We start from the raw sequence: 26,849 nt of genomic DNA on the forward strand, positions 1-26,849 counted from the left end.
GTCAGCTCAGAAGTGACATGACCTAGAGCAAGGTCAAGTTTGCTGGAGATGACCAGGCACCATGTTAACTGACTTGAGCCTCATACCTGGTCCTGTGAGTGTACAGAGGGACTGTTTTAAAGTTTGTGGACTTTTCTGACTGCTAATAAAAACCATTTGGCGAGGAGATTGCTCAGGAAGGAAAAGGAAATGGGTCTTACATACAGGGTCTTACAGAAGTGCTCCTAAAGAAATACAAAAGGAACTCATATCTGCTTCTAGTGTTACACAAGGAAGGATCTCCCTTGTGCTGTGTTTTATGAGGATGAATGCGCTAGCAAGTGCACAAATAGCAGAAAGTGCAATGAAAAGAGCCACATTGGATGTGACCTGCTGACCTGCACACTGGACCCAGGCAGGAACACATCACTACTGCAAGTTGCAACAGAAATAAGTTGAGCATCTCTGCATTTTGGCCAGAGGACAAACGGAGCTCTTGGCAAGCCACCCAAATGGGAGGCCATCCCAAGACAGCAGTGAAACTGTACCACCCTAAAGGACAGAAGGATAAGCAGGGCAAGAGCTTCACAGACAGCTAGAGAGCCCTAGTTCTATCAAAACAGGCATTACCAGCCCTAGCTGTGCCATCATGACACAGGTGCTCAGATGAGACAACATAGACTGCAACATCTTGGGGTGCATTCATCTTTCACACAGTGTTTTACATCCAGCTCATGAAGCCCCAAGCTTCATGTTGGCTGGGAAACTGGAGGACAAGACTTGGTACAGTTCTGGCAGTGACAATATCTCTCATTTCCCTGTCACATTTTAGTCTCCTGCTTGTTTTTCACTTCCCTCTGCACTTTGCCCTATTCTTCTCCTGAATTTCTCTCATTTTCCCTTTTCCTCTAACTTTCCCTTTTTTCTCCTGATCTGGAGCTGGTAGCAGTGAGGTGGGGACCAATTCATCCATCCACCCTTCAACACAGCAGTCACAAAAAATTCATTCAGCTGCCTGTTGAGACTGTCCTTCCTACTTTCCACAGCTTTATCCAGAACCATTCAGTACCTTGCATTAAAACAGGCGCAAACAACAAAATTCCCCACAAAGCATCCAAAAAAAGACACGCAACAAGATGATACAAGGGCCAAGGATGAGAACTCATCCATGGCCATAGCATTTTTCGGATGGTGGAGTACGATGTTCTCTGAACATTAGCTCCCAGTGCTTGTTTTATTACTCTGTTCAGGTGAAGAATCACATCGATCCTCTTTGTCATGGCCTTGCTTGACACTGCTGCACATGCCTCTTCCAAGCTGAGCTTGGGTAGAATTCGGTGTTTGTTGATGTCATGAAGCAGAAGACCAGTGATGTGGCACAAGGAAAACATGCCACCATCCAAGCTTGCATCAGCCTGCTTGGAAAGTCTCCTCGGTGTTGGTGCTGCAGTGGGAAGCACGCGCAATGACAGGAAGTTGAAACTCTCGGCGGAGAGCCGATTGTGGACTCTGCCTGGAGACCTGGTGAGGAAAGGCAAGAGATAGCAAAACAAGTTTGTGACCATGGGATCCCCTTGGTGCATCCCACCCCCTGCAGTAGCTGGAGGTCTAAACCTGCTTTGCAGAGTGTCCAATGCCAATGACATTGACACTTGTGTGTCAGGCCACCTTCCACAATGGAAGACTCATAGCAATATTGAAGGATGAGGCATATCCTTCCCGGGAGACCACATGTGTTGTCAGCCAGGACCCAGCTCTCAGATTTAGCCATTCTCATCTCCTCCTGAGTGAAGCCCAGGCACTAGAAAGGTGGATGCTCACCCATTTACATGGGAACTTGGGAGTTTCTGTACCGTGAGGAAGCCCCTCTCACCCAGCCTGGCTTCCCAGGACATGCATGTTACCATGATCATCTCCTGTGCAGAGGAGCTGGGGGCTGCCTACATAATGGAGCAGGTGAAGCCACAGCACTCCTTGAGCAGGGTGAGGCCTGTTTTGGTCATGTACGGTGCAGATGTTTGTTGCTCCCTGGAAGTCATTTTCTTCTCTTTGACAGGAGCTATGGAAAGAGGCACCATTTATTTCAGGGTCAGCATCTGCTTGGTGACAAGGGCACAGGCCCATTGCTTCTTCTTAGAGGCCTTTCAGTGCTGGGATGCTGCCCCTCCTTGAATTCAAAGCTGGGGATGAGCTTCTGCCATCATGATGCCCATCACCAGGTGTGCTTCCCAGGTGTCCCTAAGGCAGGACACACAGGGGACTGGAAATGCCTCCCACACTACCCAAGATGTATTCCTTCAGGAATTCTGGGGGCACAAAGAAAAGGGACTAGACGAGGAGTGGGTGGTATACCATAACTCATCTCAGCTAACAGTGATGAGACATAAGGAGATGGTTAGAAAGAGTCAGATGAAGTACCTACGACATGAAAGGATATCTACCTACCAGTTCTCGTAGGACATGCTGTGTGGAAGTGTCAGGAGAGTTGTGGAAGCACAGAATCCATACCAATCTGGGATGTGGGATGTTTCCACTACATGCTCTTGAGCACCAGCACCTCTAGCCATTTCCTAACACCCTCCACCACCAGCAGATGCCCATCAGGCAGAATAGCCCACAGAGAACAACAAAATTAAGGGGACAGACAACTTAGTGAAGTGGGGAAACTGCCAGAGGGGATTTATGCAGGGAATAAAACTCATCAACCACCTACTTGCTTTCTGGAGGTAGCTTTTGGAGAGCTTACTTTGCAGGAACTCTGCCATTTCCTTGTCTTCTTCCTTTTCCCTGTGATAAAGGAGATTGATCACCACTCAGGAAAGGAACAGTGAGGTATCCAGGAGCATCCAGTGAGGCATGATAGCACAGACTGGAAGCCAGAAGAGCAACTTCTGGCCAAGCCACGTTGTTCTGTGACTGTATATCCACCATAGTGCTATTTGGAGAGACAAGAGCAAGGAATTGAATGATCTAATGGTCTGCAAAAGTGAAAGCCCCTGTATCACTCTGAGAGGGCTGAATTGGAGCCCTCCAGAGCTGACAGCACCTGCAACAGAAGTTCCCATTCTTGGGAGGAGGCAAAGCAGCGTCTTTGCAGAGGGAGGTTTTAACACATGCTCACAAGTGAACCGTATTTTGCAGATGGATCCACCACACTGGATGGCTATTTCCTCATCCCTTCCTCATAGAATCATGAAATGCTTAAGGTTGGAAGGGACCTCTAGAGCTCATCTAGTCCAACCCCCCTGCACACACAGGGTCACCTAGAGCACGTGGCACAGGACTGCGTCCAAGCGGGTTTTGAAGATCTCCAGAGAAGGAGACTCCACAACCTCTCTGGGCAGCCTGTTCCAGCGCTCTGTCACCCTCACTGTTAAGAAATTTTTCCTTAAGTTCATGTGGAACTTTTGGTGCTTCAGTTTGTGGCCATTACTTCTAGTTCTGTCGATGGCCACCAGTGAAAAGAGGCCAGCACCATCCTCCTCACGGCCTCCCTTGAGGTACTTCTAGGCACTGCTCAGGTCCCCTCTCAGCCTTCTCTTCTCCAGGCTGAACAGGCCCAGCTCCCTCAGCCTCTCCTCACAGGGCAGATGTTCCAGGCCCCTGATCATCCTTGTGGCCCTGCGCTCAACTCTTTCCAGCAGCTCCACATCCCTCTTGTACTGTGGGGCCCAGAACTGGACACAGTACTCCAGATGTGGCCTCACCAGGGCTGAATAGAGGGGCTGGATCCCCTCCCTCGAGCTGCTGGAGATGCTCTTCTTAATGCACCCCAGGATCCCATTGGCCTTCTTGGCCACAAGGGCAACTGCTGCCTCATGGTCACCTTGTCGTCCACCATGACGCTCAGGTCGCTCTCTGCAGAGCTGCTCTCCAGAAGGTCAGTCCCCAGCCTGTACTGGTGTCTGGGGTTATTCCTCCCCAGGTGCAGAACCTTGCACTTGGCCTTGTTGAATTGCATGAGGTTTTTCATAAAATCCTGCTTTGTAAACATTTCTTGGGCCAGACCCAGCTGGTCAAGTAGCCATGCCATTCTCTCCATTATCTATCTCCAGAGTCAACAACTGTCTTAGCCTCTTCAACCTCTCTTTCTAGAGTCATGTGAATATGTCAGACGCTCAGGTCTTCTCTGGGAGGATGTGTCTAGTCCACAGCGTTCAGAAAGCATGGCCTGAGTGTGACTGGCACAGCAACCTCCACCTGCACATGCAGAAAGCCTAGATCAGTGGTTTGGGACTGCTCAGTACCTCACTGTGTAGCATTGATTCCAAGACTTAGTCTGGAAGCACCCTGGGAGACCCCATAGTGGCAGAGAGGGCATTGGGCACCCTTGGTTTTCTCACTTAAGCAGGAACTACTCAGGGAACGGGATGGACCCTCCTTACTTATACCTGTTGCTCCTGCTTTAGGAGGCCAAACATATGCCATCTGAGTTGCATATGAATCACTTTGGATGGTGATCCAGATTAAAGAGTGGAGTGTGCAGATAATGCCTTTACGAGCACGTTCCAGCTATGGGCTCTGTTCTTCAATCTACTATACACACTGCACACACCAAAGATCAGGCCACTTGACCTAGCCAGGCAGTAGCTGGTCTGAAATAAATAAATAAATAAATAAATAAAGGATTAATGTTCACCATGCTACCTGAGCCTCTCAAACTCCACATCATCCACCAGGAAATCCCGTGTTTCCACCAGCTTGTGTATCTGTTGCACCAGCTCCTCTTCTTTCTGCTTCTCCTCATTGGACTTCTCAGTCTCTGCAGCACAGGGAACACATTTAACACACTGATAGGGGACATCCCCTCGAGGCTGAGGTGCTCTCTTGTTCCATGGAGATAAGAGATGCTAGTTCAGATTCGTCCTTCAGCTGGGATGTGTTTAGCCTGCAACTCCCAAGCTAGCACTCCCAATCACATAGTCTCGGCACAGAGCTGACCTATGCAGGACTCAAGAGGCTCCGCTTAACTGCCTCTGAGCTTGGTCCTCCAAACAGCTGCAGGTCCAGCCATGGATACAAGTGCCCAACAGAGGGAATTATCAAAAACGATCAGGTGCTTTGGGAACAGGCTGCATCTTATTTACCCAAACATACAGAGACATGAGGACTAGTATGATCCACTGGCCTTATGTGGTCTCATCCCTGCTGAACTCAATCCCTGCAATCTCATTCAGTATATCTGACTTATCAAGCTATTGTGAGCTTCCACTGATGTCCTCTCCATCGCAGTGACAAGAATGACCACAAGTGTCTGCTAAGTTCCTACGCTGAATGTGCTACCTTTCGCTGTCACCTGCACCTCCAGAACCCAAGACTCATCTACCTCTAGCACTCTGGGACCCACCTGTGCCACAAACCTTTGTGTAGTCATAGAATCATAGAATGCTTAGGGTTGGAAGGGACCTCTAGAGATCGTCTAGTCCAACCCCCCTGCATACGCAGGGACACCTAGAGCACGTGGCACAGGACTGCATCCAAGCGGGTTTTGAAGATCTCCAGAGAAGGAGACTCTACAACCTCTCTGGGCAGCCTGTTCCAGTGCTCTGTCACCCTCACTGTTAAGAAATTTTTCCTTAAGTTCCTATGGAATTTTTGATGTTTCAGTTTCCGGCCATTTCCTCTAGTCCTATCAGTGGCCACCACTGAAAAGAGACCATCACCGTCCTCTGCACTCCCTCCCTTGAGGTATTTATATACACTGATTAGATTCCCTCTCAGCCTTCTCTTCTCCAGGCTGAACAGGCCCAGCTCCCTCAGCCTCTCCTCATAGGGCAGATGTTCCAGGCCCCTGATCATCCTTGTGGCCCTGCGCTCAACTCTCTCCAGCAGCTCCACATCCCTCTTGTACTGTGGAGCCCAGAACTGGACACAATACTCCAGATGCGGCCTCACCAGGGCTGAGTAGAGGGGCAGGATCACCTCCCTCGAGCTGCTAGAGATGCTCTTCTTAATGCAGCCCAGGATTCCATTGGCCTTCTTGGCCACGAGGGCACACTGCTGCCTCATGGTCAACTTATCATCCACCATGACACCCAGGTCTTTCTCTGCAGAGCTGCTCTCCACAAGGTTGGTCCCCAGCCTGTACTGGTGTCTGGGGTTATTCCTCCCCAGGTGCAGGACCTTGCACTTGGCCTTGTTGAATTGCATGAGGTTTTTCACCGCCCAGTTGTCCAGTCTGTCCAGGTCCCTCTGGATGGCAGCACAGCCCTCTGGGGTATCGGCTACTCCTCCCAGTTTCGTGTCATCAGCAAACTTGCTGAGGGAGCACTCTGTGCCTTCATCCAGGTCATTGATGAATAAATTGAACAGGCCTGGACCAAGGACTGACCCCTGGGGGACCCCACTATCCACAGGCCTCCAACTAGACTCTGCACCGCTGATCACCACTCTCTGGGCCCTGCCATCCAGCCAGTTCCTAATCCATCTCACTGTCCACTCATCTATCCCACACTTGAGTCCGCAAAGACCAGGGAAATTCTCATATCACCATAAGACCTGCCTTGTACAGACTGGTATATAATGGTGAGATATGGGAAAATGATAGAAACAGATCTAAGGATTTTTAAAGATAACTGAAGAGCTACTTCGAGTGGAGACTGTGATTGTCTGCGCTGCAGCTACTTAATACCATTTCTGAATTCAGCAGCCACCTTTAAAATCAGTCCAACAAAAGAGGGATCATTCTCCAGTTTTACTTCAACTAAATAAAAAATGCAGTGAAATTCACAGTATGGGGCAAACCCATAGCCTGGATCTTGCCTCAGCAGTTACCAAAAGCATGTATTGATTTTTAGTTTAACGCCTGTTATATATTGATCTAAGGTGTTGCTGTGTGAGTCTGAGTAGGAGGAACTTCTCACTATCATCATGTTATTAGAAACATCCCCAGTCAACAGAGGTTTATCCTACAATTGGGATGATAAGTGATCTTGTGGATGGAGTAAGCTGAGGTCTAAACCGAGGTATGAATCCCATGAACAGTAAATGCAAAGTCACCCGGCCATGGCCATAGTCTCTCTGTGCAGTGGCTCCCATCGCCCTGGTGGGAACAGGGGACACTTTCAATGTCATTCAGATGTCATAACAATCAGAGCCATCAGGTTGGTGCACAAACGTGCTATCGGGAGTTAACTAACTATCCGCTCTCATAAGTTAAAGCATACAAGAGTAAACATAACCACTATACAAAATTGGCACCCTTTTTTTTCCAACTTGCTGATGTCAGAGTCCCTTATAGTTGTGATGTGCCTCTGAATTATTAAAGGCAACCTGATCTAGTGAGATTTTAAGCTGCAGGTCTGGCTGAGCTCTGAGTAAGCACTGACGCATTTGGGTCCTTATCTGAATAATACCCATTTTAAGTTTTAATCTGCTATTGTGTCCTCCCAAAATTAGCGATTTGCAGCATTTTTTTTGGCACAGTCTGACTTGACTTATAAAAACCAAATAAGCTGCCTGCATTCTACCAGTATTTCTGCTCTCAGCTGAAACTGAGAATGCTGAAATGTCCAGAAATGAAAAGCCAAAGCAAAGGAAAGTCAGTCACATTTCCTCAAGCTCCCAGAAGTTCCAGTTCTCAACCAACATTTGTGTCAAGTTTTCTTTTATGAACTAGAGACTCTTTGGAGTAAAAGCTCACATGAGATGTATGTCTACACTTTGCAAGCAGCTCCTATAGCTATGCCACAATCCTTACTTCTCCAGTTTGAGCCTCCTCTGGATGCAGCCAGGTTGTATCAAAACCAACCGAGACCTGCATATGAAGCAGCAGCCAGTCTCTCACCTACCTCAATCTGCATGGTGATGATTCATAAACACAGCACAGAGCACAGCACGACTAAAGCATTAGAAGGGGTGAACGTCTCTTGAGATAGGTTCTTTACAAGAGGTTATCAGCTGAGATGATGCTCTGGAAAACAGACGTGTGCAGCTGGCCATCTGTTTGCATTGAGGCATTGCGCCCTGCTAAACACTCATTGGCCTGCGTAAATTCAAGATGTTCAGAGAGATTCCACTTGTGGTGGAAATAACTGGGGTCCAGATCTTACTGCTTGGATGGCCAAACTCATGGGAACAAATAAGCAGGCATACTTCTTCCATCAGGTCCTAGAATCACAGGTAAAGTCCTTACAGGTGGAGTGAACATGGGTATCTTAGGAGGAGGAATAGTCTTAGGAACAGTCAAGGAGACAGCTCAGGGGAAAATCTTTCCTGCTCGTCATCTCTGAAATCCTGAACACTTTTCTGTGTACTTTTATTTGAATGTTTTGGCTGATAGGGATCTTCTAGAAAGCCTAGTTTTGACCCTCCACAGGCTGTGAACAGAGAAATGTGGTTTGTTGGCTGCTACAGGGACATCATGAATCACCGGTCATGGCAATGGAGGGAAAAAAAGCAGCATTTCCTCCCAGCTGAAGCTTTTGCACATGTTGTCCCTAGCTGTTCGAGTCTTTTCTACAACCTGAGTGCAGAATTAATTGTCAGGGACATCGCCAAATCCCCGTGCCAAGGTGTGCCTCTAGCACTTATCCTACTCTGGCTGTGACTGACTGGGAGTCCAGTATGTCCCTGCACAGTGTCATCTGCCTATTGCTTTTTGAGTATTTCAGGACTTTGAAGGCATCTGCCCTCCTACAACTTCCAAAGAAGTCCCTTCATGGTGCAGTATGAAAATGTCCTCTTCCTCTCTCTGGGCTCATTTGGGGGTCTTCCTTGGTGGGCACACAGGTCGCACCACATCCACATTCATCTCCACCTAACACAACCATCCCCCTTCCTCCTGATATATCAGACCCATGGTCCTCCTCAGAGGAGGTAGCACTGCAAGCAGACAAGCTCCTAAGAAAGTTCTCAAGTCGGATTTTAGGAACCATATTTCTTGTTGTTCATGCAGGCACCACTTGTGTCTCCAGGAATGGGAGATTTCACAGAAATCTTTTGCTGACTGCAAAGGCAGCATGCAGCTTTCTGAAACTTTACAGAGCCTTACCTGGAAGGGCTATGAGTTTTTGAAGTTCCTTTTTCAGTCGGCTGATTTCTTTGCACAGCTGAATGTCATCCATCCTGCATAGACACAAATGAAACCACTGAGGAGATAGGAAAGGCGCAAAAGCTCTAGAGCAAAATGCAACCGACCTATTGATCTCAATGCATGCATCAGGGAACACAGATTCACCCGACTTCCCATAGGGATGATAGCTCATTTCTTCTCAGAACTTTTGCTGGCGCTAAATAGGTTGTGTCACTTGGCGTTGGCTAAGCAAAAATTTAATAGCGCTATTGACAATGATGCCTTATTAAGGCTTGGCATGCAATAGCATGCAATAGCAGCTGTGTGCTGTGTTTCTTCTAAAATAAAAATAATAAGAGAGCAGTCCCCAAACAGCAAAATCCAAAAGCAAACAGAAACTGCTGCCACATAAAATAAAAAGTTCTTATGTTTTCATATTGGATTTCTACAGATTTTTTTTAAAAAAAAGAGAAAAAAGAAAAGAAAAAAGAGCAACAAAAGAAAAAACAATGCAGGGGAAAAATATGTAAACTTTGCAGGTGCCCACTAAGAAACAAGGTCATTTTAACAGAAGATTGATGAAGCCACAGGCAAGGAAATCTTCTCTGCCTCAAGCCATGGGAGAGCATTGATATACCAGTGAGGATGGATCCTACAAGGGCTCCCAGGAATCCAGGCTCAAATGTCAGCAGCTGCTATAGCCGGTGCTGGGGAATATGTGGCCACAGCAGTGTTGGAAAAGCAGCTTAAATGATGTCTGAGGAAGACAAAGCCTCATAGATGCTCAGCCTGCCCCATGAGTGGAGCAGCTCAAGTACATCTTAGCTGCTCACCTGAAATGTCTGGCAAGATTTCATTTATTTGCTGATTTATCTCAAAAAAAAAAAAAAGCATACCTGTACCCTAGCTAAAGCCCCACTTAGAGGAGACCTAGGAGTGATCTGTCTGGCCGTGGATAATGTCAGTGCTTCAGTCTGAAGGGCTTTACTCTCTCTTGGTAAGGAAAACCCCAGCAGCAGACAGCACTCCTGGCTGAGAGCTTTCTCTGACACCAGACAAGCCATCCTTGAGCATCTCCCCAGGAAGGTGACTCTGCTGCAGGTGAGACAAGCCGCTTCTCCAATATCCTCAGCACTAATCCGTGTCTGCCTGCTTCCCATCTCCTGAAGTCTTCTCCGACGGCATGCTACCAGATGCCACTCTGGCAAGACTGTGGATCTCCTGATCAAGGATGACCTCTTGAGCCAAGACTTAGAATGTTTCTCTTCTCTTTCCAGGCTTACTACAGTATGGGTGAGATGCCCTGGCCAGATCATCTGGCATCTCTCCACCTGTGTTTCATGACCTGAGGCTAAATGAAACTATCTCTGCACCAAAAATCCGCCTCTAGATTTTCCAGATGTGATGGGCACGTCAGCTGAGTTACTGTGCTCCTCTGAAGATGAGTTTCCAAAGTCTGACCCATTTTTCACTCAGAGAAAAGCAACTTAAAGGCCATACCTCCTCCTAAACCCTACCAGGCACTCCAGCACCTTAGCTCAAGTTTCACAATTTTTCCAAGCCTTGAATGCAGAAGACTCCTGGCATGTTTGCAAGACATGTGGCAAAGCAGCCAACCTGCAAGAGCACAGCTGAGATCACTGGGACGTCAAGCTCTGCAGCTGTGAGTGATGGAAAGTCAAAATACATGATCTGTGGCTTATGGTAGCACCTTGGACAGAAGTGTCTTTGAAGTGTGTGTTGCTAAGAGCTATCTCTGCATCTCCGATAATCCTGCTAGCCCTTCCACTGAGTCACTCAATTCACTGGGTCCAGGATGAGTCACATTTCCTGTGAGCTACTCACAGCTGCAGCTTTGTCAGCTGAGAAGAGGGCACCACAAATATATTAATTAGGGAAGGGAAAATGAACTGTCAAAAGAGGGACCCTGTGCAATCTCGCTGCAGGAGAACATCCCAGATGTTCCTCTTGGTGTTTCCATTTTGGGCTCCGTCTGACAATGTCTGGATTTGTTTGCATATTACAAGTTTTCTTGTTTTAGAGACTAGTAAAAGTCGCATGTGAGGACACAGAGTGGGTTCACCAATGCTAATATTTGGGAGCTCTGTGTATCAATCTGTCCTTCTAGGCACTGCTCCTCATTTCATCACCACAAAGCCCTCAGCTTGCATGCAGAGCATCAACAGGAGATCTTCACAGGACAGACACCTAAAAGACAGTCCTCAAAGGAACCATTGCTGCAGGACCGCAGGAACCTGGAAGTGCACTTTGAAGGGAAAAGTGGGCACAGCTCAAAGTGCAATCCCTGCACTGACCATCAGCTATGTCTCCCTGTTCTTTCACTCACCGCTCCATGCGAGCCCTGGCTGCTCCCAAAGATGTGATGCTCTGACATGAACCCTAAAGCACCACAGGACCCCAGGATCCACCGTTAGAAACTTGCTGGTGCTCTGATGCAAAAGGATTCTCGTCCCATCAACAGTACCTACCCTGCGCTGCTCTGCCTGCTTCAGGCCCCTCTCCATATAAATCCCAGGTTGAATCCTCCCAAAACTGTATTGCTACAGCTGGCCTTTCCCTCCTATTTCTCTCCTAAATTTTCACTATTGCTTTATACCCCACTGCTTTGGAAGCATGCAATTTGTCCATTGCTCACAAACTCATATACATGCAGCTAAGCTTGCTTGCCACAAGCACTCATTCTGAAAGTATGAAAATGTTATTAGTAGTTCACTTAGTAACATTGCAATAAGCAAATAACTGGAATATTATTAAAGCTGAATTGCAGCTAAAGCTTGTTAAATTGCTAATAAAAATAATAAATGAGCACTAATAAAAATCCTCATTTGAATAAAATGTGGGAGAGATGGCAAAGGCAAGCACCCAGAAGGTTTCTGCTGGAGCTGCATTTATTTCTATGCATTTATTTCCATGACGTGAAATCAACTGTGCAGCATTAGCCCTGGTTGTCCTCTCCCCGATCCCACCCTGGGACCAGGCTCCTGCATGGAGCATGTGATGTACACAGCCGAATTTCCCTCAGGAAATGTTGCCCTTTCCTTTTGCTTTGAAAAAAAAAAAGGGATTTGGGGAGTTTCAACATTTTCTATAGCACAGACATCTCAGAAATGTTGTAACATTCAGGTCTGCTGTTTCCAGCAGGAACAAAATCACCGACAGTTATTGACTGACCAGTCAAGTAACATCTCTGCATGGTACTGCATCATGAGCACTGCGTGTCTCTCGGCTTTAGGCAATCCTCAGCTCTCTCAGCCCAAACACTCGGCTCTTGTGGACTTGCAGAGCTGTTGTCCTGCCCAGTGGTGCACTCTGAAAGCTGGCAGCACATGCTCCACTTCCTCATGGCACATGCACACAGCTCAAATACCTGTCTCAGAAGACTCCTCACTTTCAAGTGCTTAATTTTGCAGCCATATCCACCCTGGCTCACTGTTTCTGTACATGATTCTCTTCTACTTTCCAAATGCATACCAAATAAAGGGACAAGAAAAGCCAGCACATGTGATTGCTGAAGGCGCCCTGGAGAGTCAGGTACCAGTTGCCATGGAAAGAACTTAAGCACTTCACTTTTTTATGACTTCCAAAATTCCCATTCAGCAATATATTTCAGGGGAACCAGGCTGATTTCTCAGAGGCCATCACTTCAAATCATGCCGATCGAAATCACACCGTTAATTCCAAGTTCTGCTTACAGCTCCCTGAGATAACAGGTTTACGTGGCCATTACCAGGTTCTTGTGTTCCCTGCAGTTCAGGATCTGGTGGTGACAAAAATGCACTGGACAAGCAGCATGTCAAGTGCCCGGCAAATATGATCTTTGCCATTACCATAAAAAAAATAAAAGGCTTTGAGAGCATGGGATTTCAGGCTGGTCTGACCATAACAACTTAATGGTATTAATGACTCTTTTCTGCATTAACTGAGACCATGATTGCTAGCATTGTTGTAACCCAACTAATAAAATTTGTTGCAGTTTGATTGGGTTGCTTAGCTTTAATGGGACTAATACTAAATTCTCTGCTTTGTATAACTGGTGTGCTTGAGGGACAGGATACTCACATGTATCGCAGCTCCGACTCCCTCCTCACCAGGATTTCTCTGATCCTCTCGATTTTGAAGAGCTCCCCTTCAATGTCATCAATGGTTGTGGTCGAGTCAGCCATGGAAATAATCTCATCCTCTGCCAATGAAATGTGAGCCACATTAGCAAACAGGGAATATTATAGGGGTGCTGAAGACAAAAGTGTAGCCTGGCCTGTCCCAGACCCCTGCCAGCAAACATAACACATCTGTGACCTAGATCAGCAAAACTGTTAAGCACGTAACAGCCTTAAACTCATTTCCAGGCTCCTTGCTGGGAGTGAGTGAAACTCCAAGGACCTCTGCCATTCGTCTTCATGTGTGCATGGATGCAAGCAAGATGGGACTCAAGCTCACACGGAAAGTACCTGCCACATGGAAGGTCATTGAGCTGCCGGTGACTGGATTTTTCCTTATGACTGATGTAGTGCTGGGTACTGGAACAAGTCTGTTTGTTGCTGCATTAGCACCAGAGGTAGCTTGGCTTGCTGTACCCACCTCCAAACACACATGCAATATGTATGAAGCGTCTGCATGAAGGAAGACCTTGGAGGCCAGCAGGCAACCTTGTCCAAGCTTCCAGCCCTCTGAGCCTAACAAACAAGCATCATTTTCACCAGCTTCTACTGGCAGTACTTCCTTCCATGCCGTCACTGTGCCAGGCTTGGCTCTGCTTATAAAGCCTAGAAAGCCCCGGCGTTTCCCTTCTACTGAACAGTGTGGGGCTAAGGGACCTAGAAATGTCTGGAGTGAGGAACATATATCTCTCATGCTCCAGAACTGCTAGAGCTGCTGGTGTGCTGGCTGAAAACATCTATGCTGGGAATGAGGAGAAACTGAGAAGAGCAAGGCAGGGGGATACTCTGCCCTTCCCTTTGGTCCCTGCCTGTGCAGGAGGAAGATGAGAGATGTGAAGTTTTAAAAGACAGGGTTTGAAAACAGCCACGTCCTGGACCGAATAAGGTTAAAATGCCATGCCAGGCCTCTCCATGGAAAAGGTTTGGCAGCGCTTGTTTTGCACATGCTGCTAGATTATTGCCATCAGGCATGTTTAAAAGGTTGCACTGATGCTGGGTCCAGCAACAGCCACTATGGGTTCCCCAAGGTCTTAAGGCACCTCCATCAAATGGAAGGACATCAGGGGGACCAGACTATGCACACTCCTTCCTCTAACACGTTAGGGCTAAACTCTGGCCCATGTATAGCACCAAGTGGCGTCCTATGAGTCATGGAGGGGAAGACCCCACAGCTGCTCCCGTCCCAGCATAGGCTCCTTCCCAGCTTACGGCAGGGAAAGGCCCACATGGTGCTCAGATTGGCGAGCTGAGCTTCCTTGCCCTCTGGAGCAGCAAACATCACCTTTATGACCCACTTGGGGAAATTGAGGCAAGGAAAGGGGATGTCACTTGCTCAGGGCTCAAGATGCACTGAGCAAAAAAAAAACCCTACCCTGCCATAATTCATAATAGCAATCTAACACCCTGTGCTTTCTGTAACCTCACCCACAATGTCCTGCAAATATTCTGGAGCTTCTCAGCAGGACGGGAGGAAAACAGAATGTTATTTGTTTTAGAAGAGAGCAGCAGTGGGCTCAGACAGCCTGGGACAGAGGACGAGTACCCAGCAAGCCTGACAGCATCACAGCCACCACAACCACCACAGCAACCACAGCCTGGTCTGCCTCTCCCTCCTGCCCTGGCCTGATGCAGAGGGAGGTGCTCTGATTTACACAGGGTTATCTCGTGGGTCACATAAGGATGTCGCATGTTATGAGGCTGTCGGAGGCTTCCCTTCCAGCTTCCAGCCATGTCTGGCTCTCACAGACACATCAGTGGGCGTTTATCAGTGACGGGCAATGACACATTCATCTCGCACAAACTAATCTGGCTCTCTTGCCATGTACACACATGGCAGGGGTGGGGGAAGCTACAGCAAAGCCAGGCTATGAGAAAACATTAAAAATCATTGCGCAGGGACAAATTCTGCTTCCCTTGAATCTCCATGGCACCGTTCTCCTCTCCAAAATGTTGGTTTCCCTATAGCCTCGGGACCTTGCCCGTGCAAAGGCAGGAGGAAACACTGCTAAGGGGAAGCCAGCTCTGGAAGATAGACTTTTTGGGGAACCCAAGATCTGGGAACTGAAAAAGTCCGTGTTTGACTTGGGAATCCCAAATAGAAAGTGGGCCAGAGGTAAAGGTTACAGAGCAGGAAGAGTTAAGTCAACATTAAGGTACATGGCAAAAGAGCCAGCACAAATTGGTCATCTATTCTCCATTTAAAACTGTTTTGAGAAATCATTCCCAGAGTGAGCCATGCATCCAAGGCAGATGGCAGAAGAAGTTTAACAGAGCAGGTAATACGCGTTTTAGGTTAGCCTGGCCAGTTCGGAGAAGAGTTTCCCACTGTTTTAGAAGTGCATTAGGATTACTTAGAGATTAGCTCCCACTTCTCCTGGCCGTGCAAGCCACATTCAAACCACGACCAGCACGCGGAGCCCTCGACTGCTTCCCATTCGGAACCGTGTGGCTGGGACACAGCCTGGCCTGGGGACTGATGGCCCAGGGATCCGGCGCTGTGCAGGGATGGGCTAACCCCGTGGGCTCCCTTCACATCTTCCTTAGCCCTGTTGCTAGGGGCCTGAGTGGGGTTGCTAGGGCCTGGGATGCGGTTGCTAGGGGACCAGGCTGCAGTTGCTAGGGGTCTGCACAGAGTTGCTAGGGGAGCAGGATGCTGCAGCCGGCGCTTCTCTGCGCTCCGGAGCTCCTTGTGGGCCTGGACATTTCACCATGCAGCGCACCCGGCGCCCGCTGAGCACCCAGGGCCTCACAGTGGGTGCCGACCAGGGGGGCTCAGCTGCCCGCTCGCCAGCTGTGGCTGTCCAGATACATCTCCCTGCCAACATGACGGACAAGCAGGTAGTGACATCCGTGTGGTTGTGGACAGGAGAGCCAACTTGCACTTTCAAGCATTCCTGGGGTTTGGCCGTACTTCAGGGCAGCTCTGGACCTGCCAGGAAGAAGCTGCATTTCTTAAAGTGTCATTTCTGCGACGAGGCGAAAATGACAAGACTGATTATTTACAGATGCTCCAGTAAGCAAAGATATGAGTTTACTGCAGCTTTCATTAGCTAAGGACAAATCTAATCGCTCATGGTAGCACAGGAATGGGCCTGGGGAAAGGGCATCTGCCACTCCGGTCCTGTGTTCAGTGAAGCAATGACTCACATTATTGGTAGTAGAAATATTTGGCTCAGATTATCAGCCAGCTCTTTCCTAGTGAGTGAGCTCAAGGGCTTGAGGCAGGTGTCAGTGTCACCTCTTCTCCCTTCTCATCCCATACCCTCATTAGCTGAAGCCATCCCAGACAGGAGAGATGATTCCTCACCTTTGCACACAAAGGGAGGAGGTGGCAGTGCCTGATTGCTCTCCCTCGTCTGCATCAGGAGGGTGGGAAGAGATTTCATCCCATCGGCACCTGCAAGCCCAGGAGACCAGCTCACAGCCAGCCCTCGGCTCCCCAGCTGTAGCCAGAGAGATGAGTCCTGCAGCCAGTGCTCTCCTTCTCCACCTCACCACTGTCCCCAGCTTGCTCAAGAACCCCAGGAGAGAGCCTGACACTCTGGCCTCCTCCAGCCCCAAACTTCACCCTCTGCTTCATTTAAAACTATCCTAAACAGCTTCTCTCTTCCCCTTGTATCTTCAGTGAACACTCAGGAAAGTCCTAGGCATCGTAAGATGCTGCTGCTGCTTTTTGGATATTGAGAGAATCTGTCCCATGTAAAGAAATCCATTGCACTGAATTCAGACTCTCAGCTTGGAAATGCAGAAGAGACACTGTGGGATGTGGGAAATCCCTGGACAAGGGGGCACGGCTATGGCACTGCATGGGACACATCTATTACCCTCATGGGAAACCACTGAATCTGTCCAGGTGACTAAAAGAGAGCACACTGACAACTGCTGACAGGATGGAAAGATGATCTTGCCGATGAAGACCCCTTCCCTCTGCCAAATTCCAGATTCCCTATTCCAGATATTAGGAATCCTTTTCCTCATAGGATGGTTGGACACTGGAACAGGAACCAGAGAGGTGGTGGGATGCCCATCCTTGGTTTAAGATATCTTCTCAATGAGGGTGTGAGCAACCTGATCTAGCCAGGAAACCTGCTTTGAACAGAGTGCTGGATCAGAAGTCCCTCCTGATCTAAATTCCTCTACGATTTCACGTAATTAAGCCAGTCTAGGAGACTGACTGTGTTTTACGTGAATCTTTCCTGCTAGCTCAGGAAATGCTTTCTCCAGGCAGATGTGGAGTGATGCAGAGTTCCGAAACACCAGCAATCACAGGCAGAGACCAGATCGCAGCTTTCCTGTAATGGTGACAAGCCCAAAGGACACCACGCACCCCCAAAGCCTGTGTGATGGCCACAAGATCCTACGGCAGTGGCAAGTGTGGACACGGGGAGCCTGAGAAGAAGAAAACCTGGCACATTGTGCAGGCAGAAGAGGAGAACTCTCTAGAGACTGTTTTGCTAAGGCTGCGTGGCAGAGCTGGGTGCAGAAATTAGCCACAGCAAAGGGACCTCTGGATAGGGACCTCTGCAGGTCTCAACCCAGCAAACAAGAGCAGAAATCTTTGATTTAAACATGGAGATGCTCTAGTCGTCACACAGCCCCGGGGAAGAGAGTATCGCTAATGAGGAGTATAATAGCTGGAGACTTTCACTCCATATGTCTTTGGTGAAAACATTTAGACAGTCAGCAGCAAGCCTGAGATGAGTCACAGCAGTAACCAGTGCAGGCTGAGATTCCAGCGATTTATTGCATGATTAAAGTTGAGCGATTGATTGACAGCACCCTGGGGACAAGGGAGGTCAAAGCTCTTTGCTTGGGCTCCATCCCAAGAGGTGCCTAACTTAGCTGTGTGCTTTTCACAGCCAGAGAAAGCAGCCTGGGCAGGCGGCTCACAACCCGTGGGAATCAACCCTCCATTCACAGGCTGGGCTAGCAGGAGCACAGCAAAGTCTGTCTGGATCTGGGGCAGCTTCTCCAGAGGAGATCCAGGCCCTGCTACCTGCATGATTTGGGAGAAACCATCTGGAGAGACAGGAGGGGATGGGAGATGCCAGGACTGCCAACAGGTGGACAGAGCACACGGTTCCTGGAGGACTCATCCTGCTCAGATGGAAGTGGTCATCAAACTACAGCACTGTTTCCCCAGTGCCCCAGTTCTCCCCACTAATTAACTCGTGAGAAAGCACAGCTTTGCCACATGGGGCAACATTTGGGGGGAAAAAAAAAAAAAAGAGAGAGATACTAACCCTTGCCATGTTCTTGCACAGCCTGAGGATCCTCCCCCAGGGCCTCGGTGTCTGGAGAATTTCACCAAACGAACAAACATCAGTGCCACCACATCCTCACTCGCAGGCCCCCAGGGGAGATGCTTGGGCCCTATTCAGCCCCTTGAGCTCAGTAAATGCTTGAAGATTTCCTGGACCACCCTGGTGTCACCTGCCTGCCAGGAAAAGAGGATTCAGGGGATGGCCGTGCTCAGGTTTGGATCCTCCCAAGGTCGGGGTCTCCATCTTCCAAAGGCGAGGCAGGAGGGAATATATATATTGCTCTGCTGAAAGGTGCCAAGGAGGACTAAAACTTGGGTACCTTTCCAGGAAGCTGAACAGCCCCTGGCCCGGATGGAGATCCCCTGGGAGCATGCCCTAAAGCTGCATCTCTGCATTGCCCCAGCTGATTTTATTCCCCCCAGCCACAACCAGAGACCGAACTGCTCCCATGAGGAGCACTTGGGTGCCAGCACTGCCTGGGGAGCTTGGAGGTGACACTAGGACATGAAAACCCCAGGGGCTTGTCCCCCACATACCTCGGAGCAGACAGCAGCCCCCCCACCCCGGCAGCAAGAGGGATGCTGGGCAGAGCTGGGTCTTGCTCCCTGCCCTGTCCTCGCTTTTCCCTCTGCCTGCACCAGCCCTGCCCGCTGCAAGGGGCTGAGGGGCACATGGAGGGATGGGGAAGGAGAGCGGGTGGAGTGGAACTGGCTCCGGGATCCTCCGCAGCACCGGGTCCTTCCTTCCCACCCCAGGCTGGGGAACCCCCTGCCCGCCCCGGCGCCTGCCCCGGTCACCCCGAAGGAGCCGGTGCGAGCCCCAGGCTCCTGCCCTGCAGGGCAGCGCGGCGCCCCGTGCCTCTCCCGGGCTCCATCCCTCCTCCTGGCCACTCCAGCCCTCCTTCCACACGTGCTTCCTCCATCCTCCCCTTCCCTCCGTCCTTCCTCCCCTCCCGCCCCGCGGCCGCGAGCAGGGTCCCTCTTTCGTCTCCCCCGCACCCTGCCCCGGTGCCAGGCGGACCCGCGGGGCTCCGTTCAATGAATGAAGCTCCCCTTTCCCAGCCAGCACCGGCGGCTCCGGGAGCGGGGCCAGCGTGGGGCAGCCCCGGAGCCACCCGGGGCAAAGTTTGGCGGCCCCGGAGCCCCTTGCCGGCCCCGGCGCCGTCCCTCACCTGCCGCGGCGCCGCCGGGCGCCCACCGCGTGCTCTCCAGCGCGCCGTAGCGAGCGGCTGCGCGGCCGCCCTCCATGGCCCGCGGCTCCCCCGGCGCGGAGCGAAGCGGAGCGGAGCGAGCGGAGCGCGGCCGGCAGGGGCGGGCGCTGCCACCGCCGCCGCTGCGCCCCCTGCCGGCACCGGCACCGCCAAAGCCGGGCCCGGCGCCGCCGCCCCCGGCCCCGCCGACCCGGCCCCCACTGCCCCCGGCCGCGCTGTCCCCATCGCCCCTGTGCAACAGCGCTAGCCTGAGACGAGAGGCAGGACAGGACTCAGGGCAGGACTACCTGCCGCAGGGGACATCACCCAGCTCCCCGCGGCTGAGACAAGGGGCAGCCTCGGTCACACGTGGAGCCCGGAGGGTGCAAAGAGAGGTGGCAGCTGCGGGGTTGAGCAGCTCCTACGTCCTGCTCTCTGGCCCTGCAGCTGCGATGCAACTTGCCCGTCCCCGCTACGCTGGTGCGCAGGAAGATTTCTAGAGGAATGCAATAAAATGGGCTGGCAGAGAGTGAAATAGAGGTGCATTGAGTAAAGAATGGGCCTGAAGGAACATTCTTCGCCTACTAATGTCCCAAGGGTGGTAGCTCAAACCTGTACCTTACATATCTTGCAGCATTTTCCTGTGCATCTGACTGCCCTTCACAAGGAGACAGCTGCCTGCACAACCCCTGTAAAATGTTCTTCCTGCATAAAGGGATTATATTTCCCATCTACATGGGAAATATTGGGATGGGATTATACATGCCATCTACATCAGATGGAATTCCCATCCAGAAAAATCAGAAAAAGAGAAAAAGCTGTTTGGTCTTGATTCTGTCCAGTATTTTTAAACAGAATGCTTTCAAAGGAGACTGAGGTTTATCTGTTGTTGAATTCAGAACTGCTGCATGTAAGCTTTCCAGCAGAGGGAAAAAAAAATGGGTCTAAGCAAGACCAGGGATTCAGGAATCCCAGAATGGTTGAGGTTGGATGGGACCTCTAGGGATCATCCAGTCCAACCCCCTGCTCCAGCAGGGACACCCAGAGCACAGGGCAGCATCCAGGTGGGTTTGGAGATCTCCAGAGCAGGAGCCTCAGGAGCCTCCACAGCCTCTCTGGGCAGCCTGTGCCAGAGCTCTGGCACCCTCACAGGAAAGAAGTTCTTCTGCATATACAGGTGGAACTGCCTGGGATTTAATTTGTACCCGTTACCCCTTGTTCTGTCACTGGCCACCACTGAGAAGAGTTTGGCCCCATCCTCCCTGCATCCTCCCCTCAGGTACTTGCACATGTTGATCAGATCCCTCTCAGCCTCCTCTTCTCCAGACTAAATAGGCTCAGCTCTCTCACTCTTTCCTCGCACGATAGATGCTCCAGTCCCTCCATCATCTTTGTCGCTCTGCGCTGGGTCCTGTCCAGCAGCTCCACGTCCCTCTTGTGCTGGGGAGCCCAGAACTGCCCCCAGTGCCCCAGGTGCCACCCCAGAATGGAGCAGAGGGGCAGGATCCCTTCCCTCACCCGCTGGCAATGCTCCTCCTGGTGCAGCCAGGAGCCCATTGGCCTTCTTGGCTACAAGGGCACCCTGCTGCCTCATGGTTCACTTGGTATCAACCAGGACTCCCAAGTCCCTCTCCTCGGAGCTGCTTTCCAGCAGGTCAACCCCTAATCTGTCCTGGTGCCTGGAGTTATTCCTCCCCAGGTGCAGGACCCTGCCTTTGTCCTTGTTGAACCTCATGAGGTTCCTCTCCGCCCAACTCCCTGGCCTGTCCAGGCCCTCCTGGAGTGTTGGCTCTCCACACAGCATCCTATCATCCACAGACTTGCTGAGGGTGCACTCAGCGGATTGGGATTTGACAGGCAGCAGCTCCAGGAACACGAACTGCGAGCAGCTGCAGCAGCACCACAGCAACTGTTTGGAAATGCAGAACTGCAGAACCAGGAGGCCACCAACCTGTGCTGTAAAAGCTGTCAGATCTCAAAGAGCATTGCTTAAAAAAAAACACAAAGTTTCATTATTTGATTGGATTGCTCAAGATTGCCTCGAGGTTCCCAGGCCATGTACTCTAGCTGCACTGTAAATTTTAACTTTTTGGCTCCCCGTTACTGACAGAGCCAAAACTGAGCTGAGAGGGAATGGTGTTTCCTGTGCATGTGTGTTTGACCATTTCTTGTTTTTGTTGTTTTAATGACTTGAGAGAAATGTAAGAATAGGCCACCACTTGTTACCCAGCTTATTAAATGATGAGCATCCCCCATCCATGTAATTATGAACTCAGATCTCGGGTGGCTCCTTTTGCTTTGATTGTGCCCCAATGCAGAGAAAATGAACGTGTAAATATTTTAAGCAATTCTTCAGTCAAATGCTATTCAGGATTACTTTCATCATGGGTAACTAGATCTGATGTGGGCTGCAACGTAAATTAAGACATTCTACATACTTGCTTTATTCTTACAGAAATCTGGGATTACGTTTTAACAGTCGTCATGCACACCGGTTACAATCCAATTAACACCTACTATTCGGTCTGCCACATTTAATGGCACCATTACATTTAAGACCATTTTGCAGAAGCAAACAAACCTGGCATACCCCATGTCTGGTACCAGGCAGCTTGTCCTGAGCACCCTAATCTACAGGTAAAGTTGGTGGTTTTTCCGTTACCCAGTTGCATGCTAAGTCTTCGAATCCAAAGCTAAGAAATTTTCACCGATCTTTCATGGATCTTCTTCTTCGTTAGTCCACACGAGAGTCATGTAGAAGAATATTTCTTAAAAGCATAAATATTTCCTTCCACATGGTTATTTACCTAGAAATCAAAAGTGTACATAAATAGAAAGTGCGCATACATTATGAACTTATGAAAGAACATTGTTCAGTATCAAAAAACAGTAATACAATCTCTCTGCTACCTGAAACGTCCTGACAAATACAAAGAAAAAATAATCTGCAGCCTGAGAAGCCTCAAGACAGACAGGGTCATTTGGAGCTTTTTAAAGAAACTTTGAGTAGATAACATCATATACATCATATGGGCTTATGCCGACATCATATACAGCCCTAAGGCACATAGAACAGAAATCAAAATCTTCAAAACCACTTCCAAGGTGATGCTAATAAGGCCATTCACTGCCAGCTCAATGAGTCACATCTTGACCATAAGAGGAAGCTTAATCCTTCGATTTGTCACTCGGCATGGTAAGATTTTCTCAGTTTGATTCCAAGAAAGTGAACATCTATTCCTGCAGAGAAACATATACACTTTATGAGTAGAACTGACTTGGAGTTATTAAAAAAGTGTCTTCTCCTTAGGATTTGTCAAAAATTCAGAAACACGTTTCTCAAGTCGTGCTTGAAAACTATAATTATTTTTAAAGCATGTTTGTGCTTTCTGGCTTAAAAATTCCTCTTGTGGACAACAAAAAAAAATCTCTGTGCTAACACAAACCTACCTTTTTAGTCTTGCAATTATCTCCACAGTTTTGCCCTTTCAGTCTCATTAAGTCTGGGAAAGCCTTTCAAGTTTTAAAACAATACAGCTGTACTGACACCTTCCCATCTGCTCTATAGGTAGAGTCATCCTGAGATATCTACAACGTTTTCTGCTGTTTGATTTAGTCTGCAAGATTTCTAAATATTACAGTGAAACAAAGGTTAATATTTAGGTTGCCCCATACTAAACTCTGTGTTTCACTTCAGTTTTGCAGTACCAGTCCACATAATTTGAAATAGGAAATCACCTTTGGCCAGAAAAGGTATTTTCATGACAGCAAAACCAGTGGCCTCGGAGAAGAAACATGCAGAAAATAAGTGTATCTGTTCCCTGAGAAGGTACCATCTAAATTAGCAGTCGTGGAGCAGAGATTCGATTCCCTCTTGAGAAAGGTAGTGATACAGATGCTGCACTAATTTCAAGTTTTAAACTAATTTCAAGCTTTAAAGAGCATTGAGCTCTTCCAAGACAGACATGTTACTTTTTTTCATTTCAGCATTAGCGCTAGTTAGCAATCACCTTAGTAATGATCAGGAGCTACTTACCACATTAAGAAGTGTAGATGGTACCCATTTCCTGAAAGCACAGAATTTCAGTGTCACGATGTGATCTTAATACCTATGAGTTCAAATCCAACTGGTAAGATCTTGCGTGTGTTTTAAAGACGGACAAAAAGAGACAGAAACATTTTTACTAGGAGATAACACGGAGATCTGCATTGATAACTATGCAAAGTGGCACTTAAGCTGGCATGGATCATGCCTTAGTGACGTTCTGCTCGTCGTGGAAGAGAAGACACGTCAAGAGCTCTAGCTCTTAAGATTCAGAACATGCAAAATACTCTGCTGCTGTCAAAAGCATCATCTCTCTTGTTCTTGTGAAGCTACCGCTAAATTGGGTTTAAATGGACTGTAAGATATGTACTTGCTACAAGTGTGAGAAAAGAATCATTACAAAAATGCAAAAATCTCTTTGTAGATTTATTTGGTTATATTTCATTACAGTCTACAAAGAAAAAAAAATAAGAAGCTGGCAACGCTGGCTGAGTTAAAGACACCTTCTGAGAACACTTGGATGATCTTGCTATTCCAATCAGACACACAGAAAAATTAGCATTTATAGATCAGCGCACATCTGAGCTTTACCTGATTTCTCATTCTAAAAGAGCCATGCTATTTAAATTACTCACAGATGTGAGGTGCACACAGACAGGATCTGAAGGAAACATATGCAATATCTCATCATAAAATAACAGAAGAAAAATTACAATCTTGGATTTTAGCAGCTTCCTTGTAATTCAAGAACAGAAGTTAAAAAAAAATACACTAGATAAGGTGTTTGGGGCAATTAGTTACCAAGTTTCCAGTTCTGCTGAAATACTAAAGATAACTACCTGCAAGGCTTAAAAGCTGCTTTACTATGAAGAGAGTGAGTGTATGAAAGTGCATTTTATCTATTTTTTTTAATCATTTTTGGTGAATGATGTTTCACAAACCTGAAATGATTTTCTTAGATCCTTTGAAATGTCTCCCAAAACACATCCTGATCTATGCACAGTTTAAACTGTAAGAGCTACAAAGATTCAACAATTCCTAATCAGAACAAGTTCCTCAACATTTCAGTTTGCCTCCCAGGTTGGAGGAAATTAAATTGAATTCAGAAGAGAGTGACACAGCTCAGCTTACATCATGAACCTTGGTGCAAGGCATGAATCCTTGGTAAAAGGCAAAATAAGTATTTCTACTTACATACTTTTAGATATAAACATCTGAAATGTGGTTAAGGCTCACTTTGAAAGAGTAAAATCTCATGAGATGCTGTAATCACTTTTCACTGCCCAAATCCTGTTAAAGATTAAAAACTTAAAGAAAAAAAAATAAAAAAAAATAAAGCGTTAATGCTAAGTTTTGGCAAATAGTTATCCAGGAGTCAAAAAAATAATTGCTGATGTGCTTGAGTGACAGGTACATCACCGAAATAAAACTCGGCAGGTAAGAGCCAAATGCCTGTAAGGAAGTCTACTTTCCCCAGGGGCAGTCGGTTCTTCTGAGTTACACCTGCTTCCCAAGGACAATAAATGCCTGGGCAAGCTCTTCTGCCTAAAGAACAGCAAAACTATATTCAGAAGAAAAAAATTCTTACAAAGGAGAATTTAAGCTCCCCTCCTTCACCTTTTGGCTGGGAAGGTCCCTGCAGGGGAGGGAGAGGAAGAAACTGAGTCACAAACGTCACACAACCAAACCACATAAACCTAAATGGAAAATGAGGCAATGAAATGCACATGATTTCCTTAGCCAACAAGCCTTTCTGTATTTTTTTTTAATCAAAACTTTTTTTTCCCTGAATGGTACCTATGTGTTTATTTCCTGAATGAAGACAAAATGTTTTAATTGGATTTAAAAAAGCATACATATTGGTAATCTTAATATGCAAGAGTAAGCTTTGGGCCACAGCAGAATTGCTCCCTGTTCACATTCACAGTGACTGAACATACCTAAGTGTCTATTGCTCAGAGGAGTCAAGATATTGCTGCTTTACCAGCTCCTTGCCACAACTACTTTTCATTTCAAGGTTTCTCTTTGCTAAACTTGACCTGAAGCGGATCAATTTTGTACCTGAGCAGACGTAGCAAGCCCCTCTGGCCCATTTAACTGGCACAGTAAGGCCTCAAAGCATTGCGGCCCTTTCTGCAACACTCATCTCACAGAAGCCTGCGAAGCTCTGAGACTTGCAGTTACATTCCTCAAGACTGAAGTCAGATACTCTGTTAATAAGTAATTAGAGGTGCTGAAGTACTACGTGATAATAAGGCTGGGGTAAGTTCTTGAAACTCCAGTTGTTCTCCTCTGCAGTTTGAATTCCAATGAGAAAGCAACATCTGAATAAAAAGTCCCAGCTATTCTTGGCACTAGGACAATTCCATCCGCAGGGTAATTCCAGGAGAGTATTCTGTAGCGGATTTGTACTGGAAAAAAGGAGAGATAATTAGACTGGAAACACTTGGCATACAATAATCTGTAATCAGTGCATACAGAGAAACAGATTACCTTTCACGGCACTGCTCTTCCTCATCTGCTACCTCCAGCCACTTCCTGCTGAGCCCTGAAGGCAGCGGGGTGAGAGACAGCATACTACGTATAGTCATTTTATGAGCACTTCTGTCATTTTAAATGAATATTCTACCTGTATTTTTACAGCTACCCTTCTCACATCTTGCAAAGCCTTAGGAAAATGTTAATAAAAATCTATCCCTTCGCAAATGCACAATAAAGTCTCTTGGCAAAGGAAGTGCATAATAAACTGACAACAGCTTTTGATAACAGTCAAGTGGACAATAAATGTCCCCTCCACCCGCATTTAAGGTCTGACATGGATTTCACAGAGATCAGACGAACACTTTCTACTTTGTAAGCAAGTCTTATCTCCTGAAGAAAGAGGCATTGAAATCAACCTCAGGTTAAGTGGACAGATAAGACAGTTTGGGGAGCGTTCTGCACCCAGCAAGCCCTGGAAAACCACCAGTTCCATCCTCATGGGGCGACTTGACGAGAGGGCTGCGCTTTGGCTGGGCTGCCGTAACTTCACGAGGGCCACGGGCTTCCCCCTGACCTGCGCAGCCAATGCCCAGCTCCTTTAGAAACCAACCCGCACCAGCAGCCAGCCCACAGCAGCTACTCAACCGCTCCTGGCTGCCCGCGTGTCCACGTGTCCAGGTGTCACCTTACTCAAACACCG

General features: G+C 48.2%; 1 protein-coding gene across 4 annotated transcripts; it reads right to left on the minus strand.

Moving 5' to 3' along the window:
* Window positions 1-1,127: 1,127 nt before the first annotated feature.
* On the minus strand, window positions 1,128-26,204 carry LOC104572751 (bMERB domain-containing protein 1). Of its 4 annotated transcripts, XM_088523425.1 has the most exons (8): window positions 26,162-26,204; window positions 23,660-23,732; window positions 13,073-13,193; window positions 8,972-9,045; window positions 4,627-4,741; window positions 2,693-2,766; window positions 1,884-2,038; window positions 1,291-1,500 (listed from the first exon to the last, which is right to left on the minus strand). In XM_088523425.1, the coding sequence occupies exons 3-7, from the start codon at window positions 13,174-13,176 to the stop codon at window positions 1,920-1,922; spliced, it is 486 nt and encodes a 161-aa protein (XP_088379551.1). In that variant the 5' UTR covers window positions 13,177-13,193; window positions 23,660-23,732; window positions 26,162-26,204; the 3' UTR covers window positions 1,291-1,500; window positions 1,884-1,919. The 4 variants fall into 4 exon arrangements, with proteins under 4 accessions (XP_088379552.1, XP_088379551.1, XP_088379550.1 ...); XM_088523424.1 differs by lacking the exons at window positions 23,660-23,732; window positions 26,162-26,204 and adding an exon at window positions 19,606-19,694 and having other exon boundaries at window positions 2,726-2,766; XM_088523423.1 differs by lacking the exons at window positions 23,660-23,732; window positions 26,162-26,204 and adding an exon at window positions 19,606-19,694.
* Between the last annotated feature and the right edge of the window lie 645 nt (window positions 26,205-26,849).

The sequence above is a fragment of the Tinamus guttatus genome, unplaced genomic scaffold, assembly GCF_059628265.1.
Source record: "Tinamus guttatus ecotype Peru unplaced genomic scaffold, ASM5962826v1 Tinamus_guttatus_pri_ptg000188l, whole genome shotgun sequence".
Classification (NCBI taxonomy): Eukaryota; Metazoa; Chordata; class Aves; order Tinamiformes; family Tinamidae; genus Tinamus; species Tinamus guttatus.

Bases quoted from the DNA above. Each gene is read 5' to 3' on its own strand.
- LOC104572751 (XM_088523426.1), bottom strand. From the start codon at position 19,681: ATGGAGGGCGGCCGCGCAGCCGCTCGCTACGGCGCGCTGGAGAGCACG. The intron at 9,046-13,072 runs GTGAGTATCCTG...GTGTCTATGCAG, and splicing joins GAGTCGGAGCTGCGATACAT to GATGGATGACATTCAGCTGT. The intron at 4,742-8,971 runs GTAAGGCTCTGT...CCTGTGCTGCAG, and splicing joins AAAACTCATAGCCCTTCCAG to AGACTGAGAAGTCCAATGAG.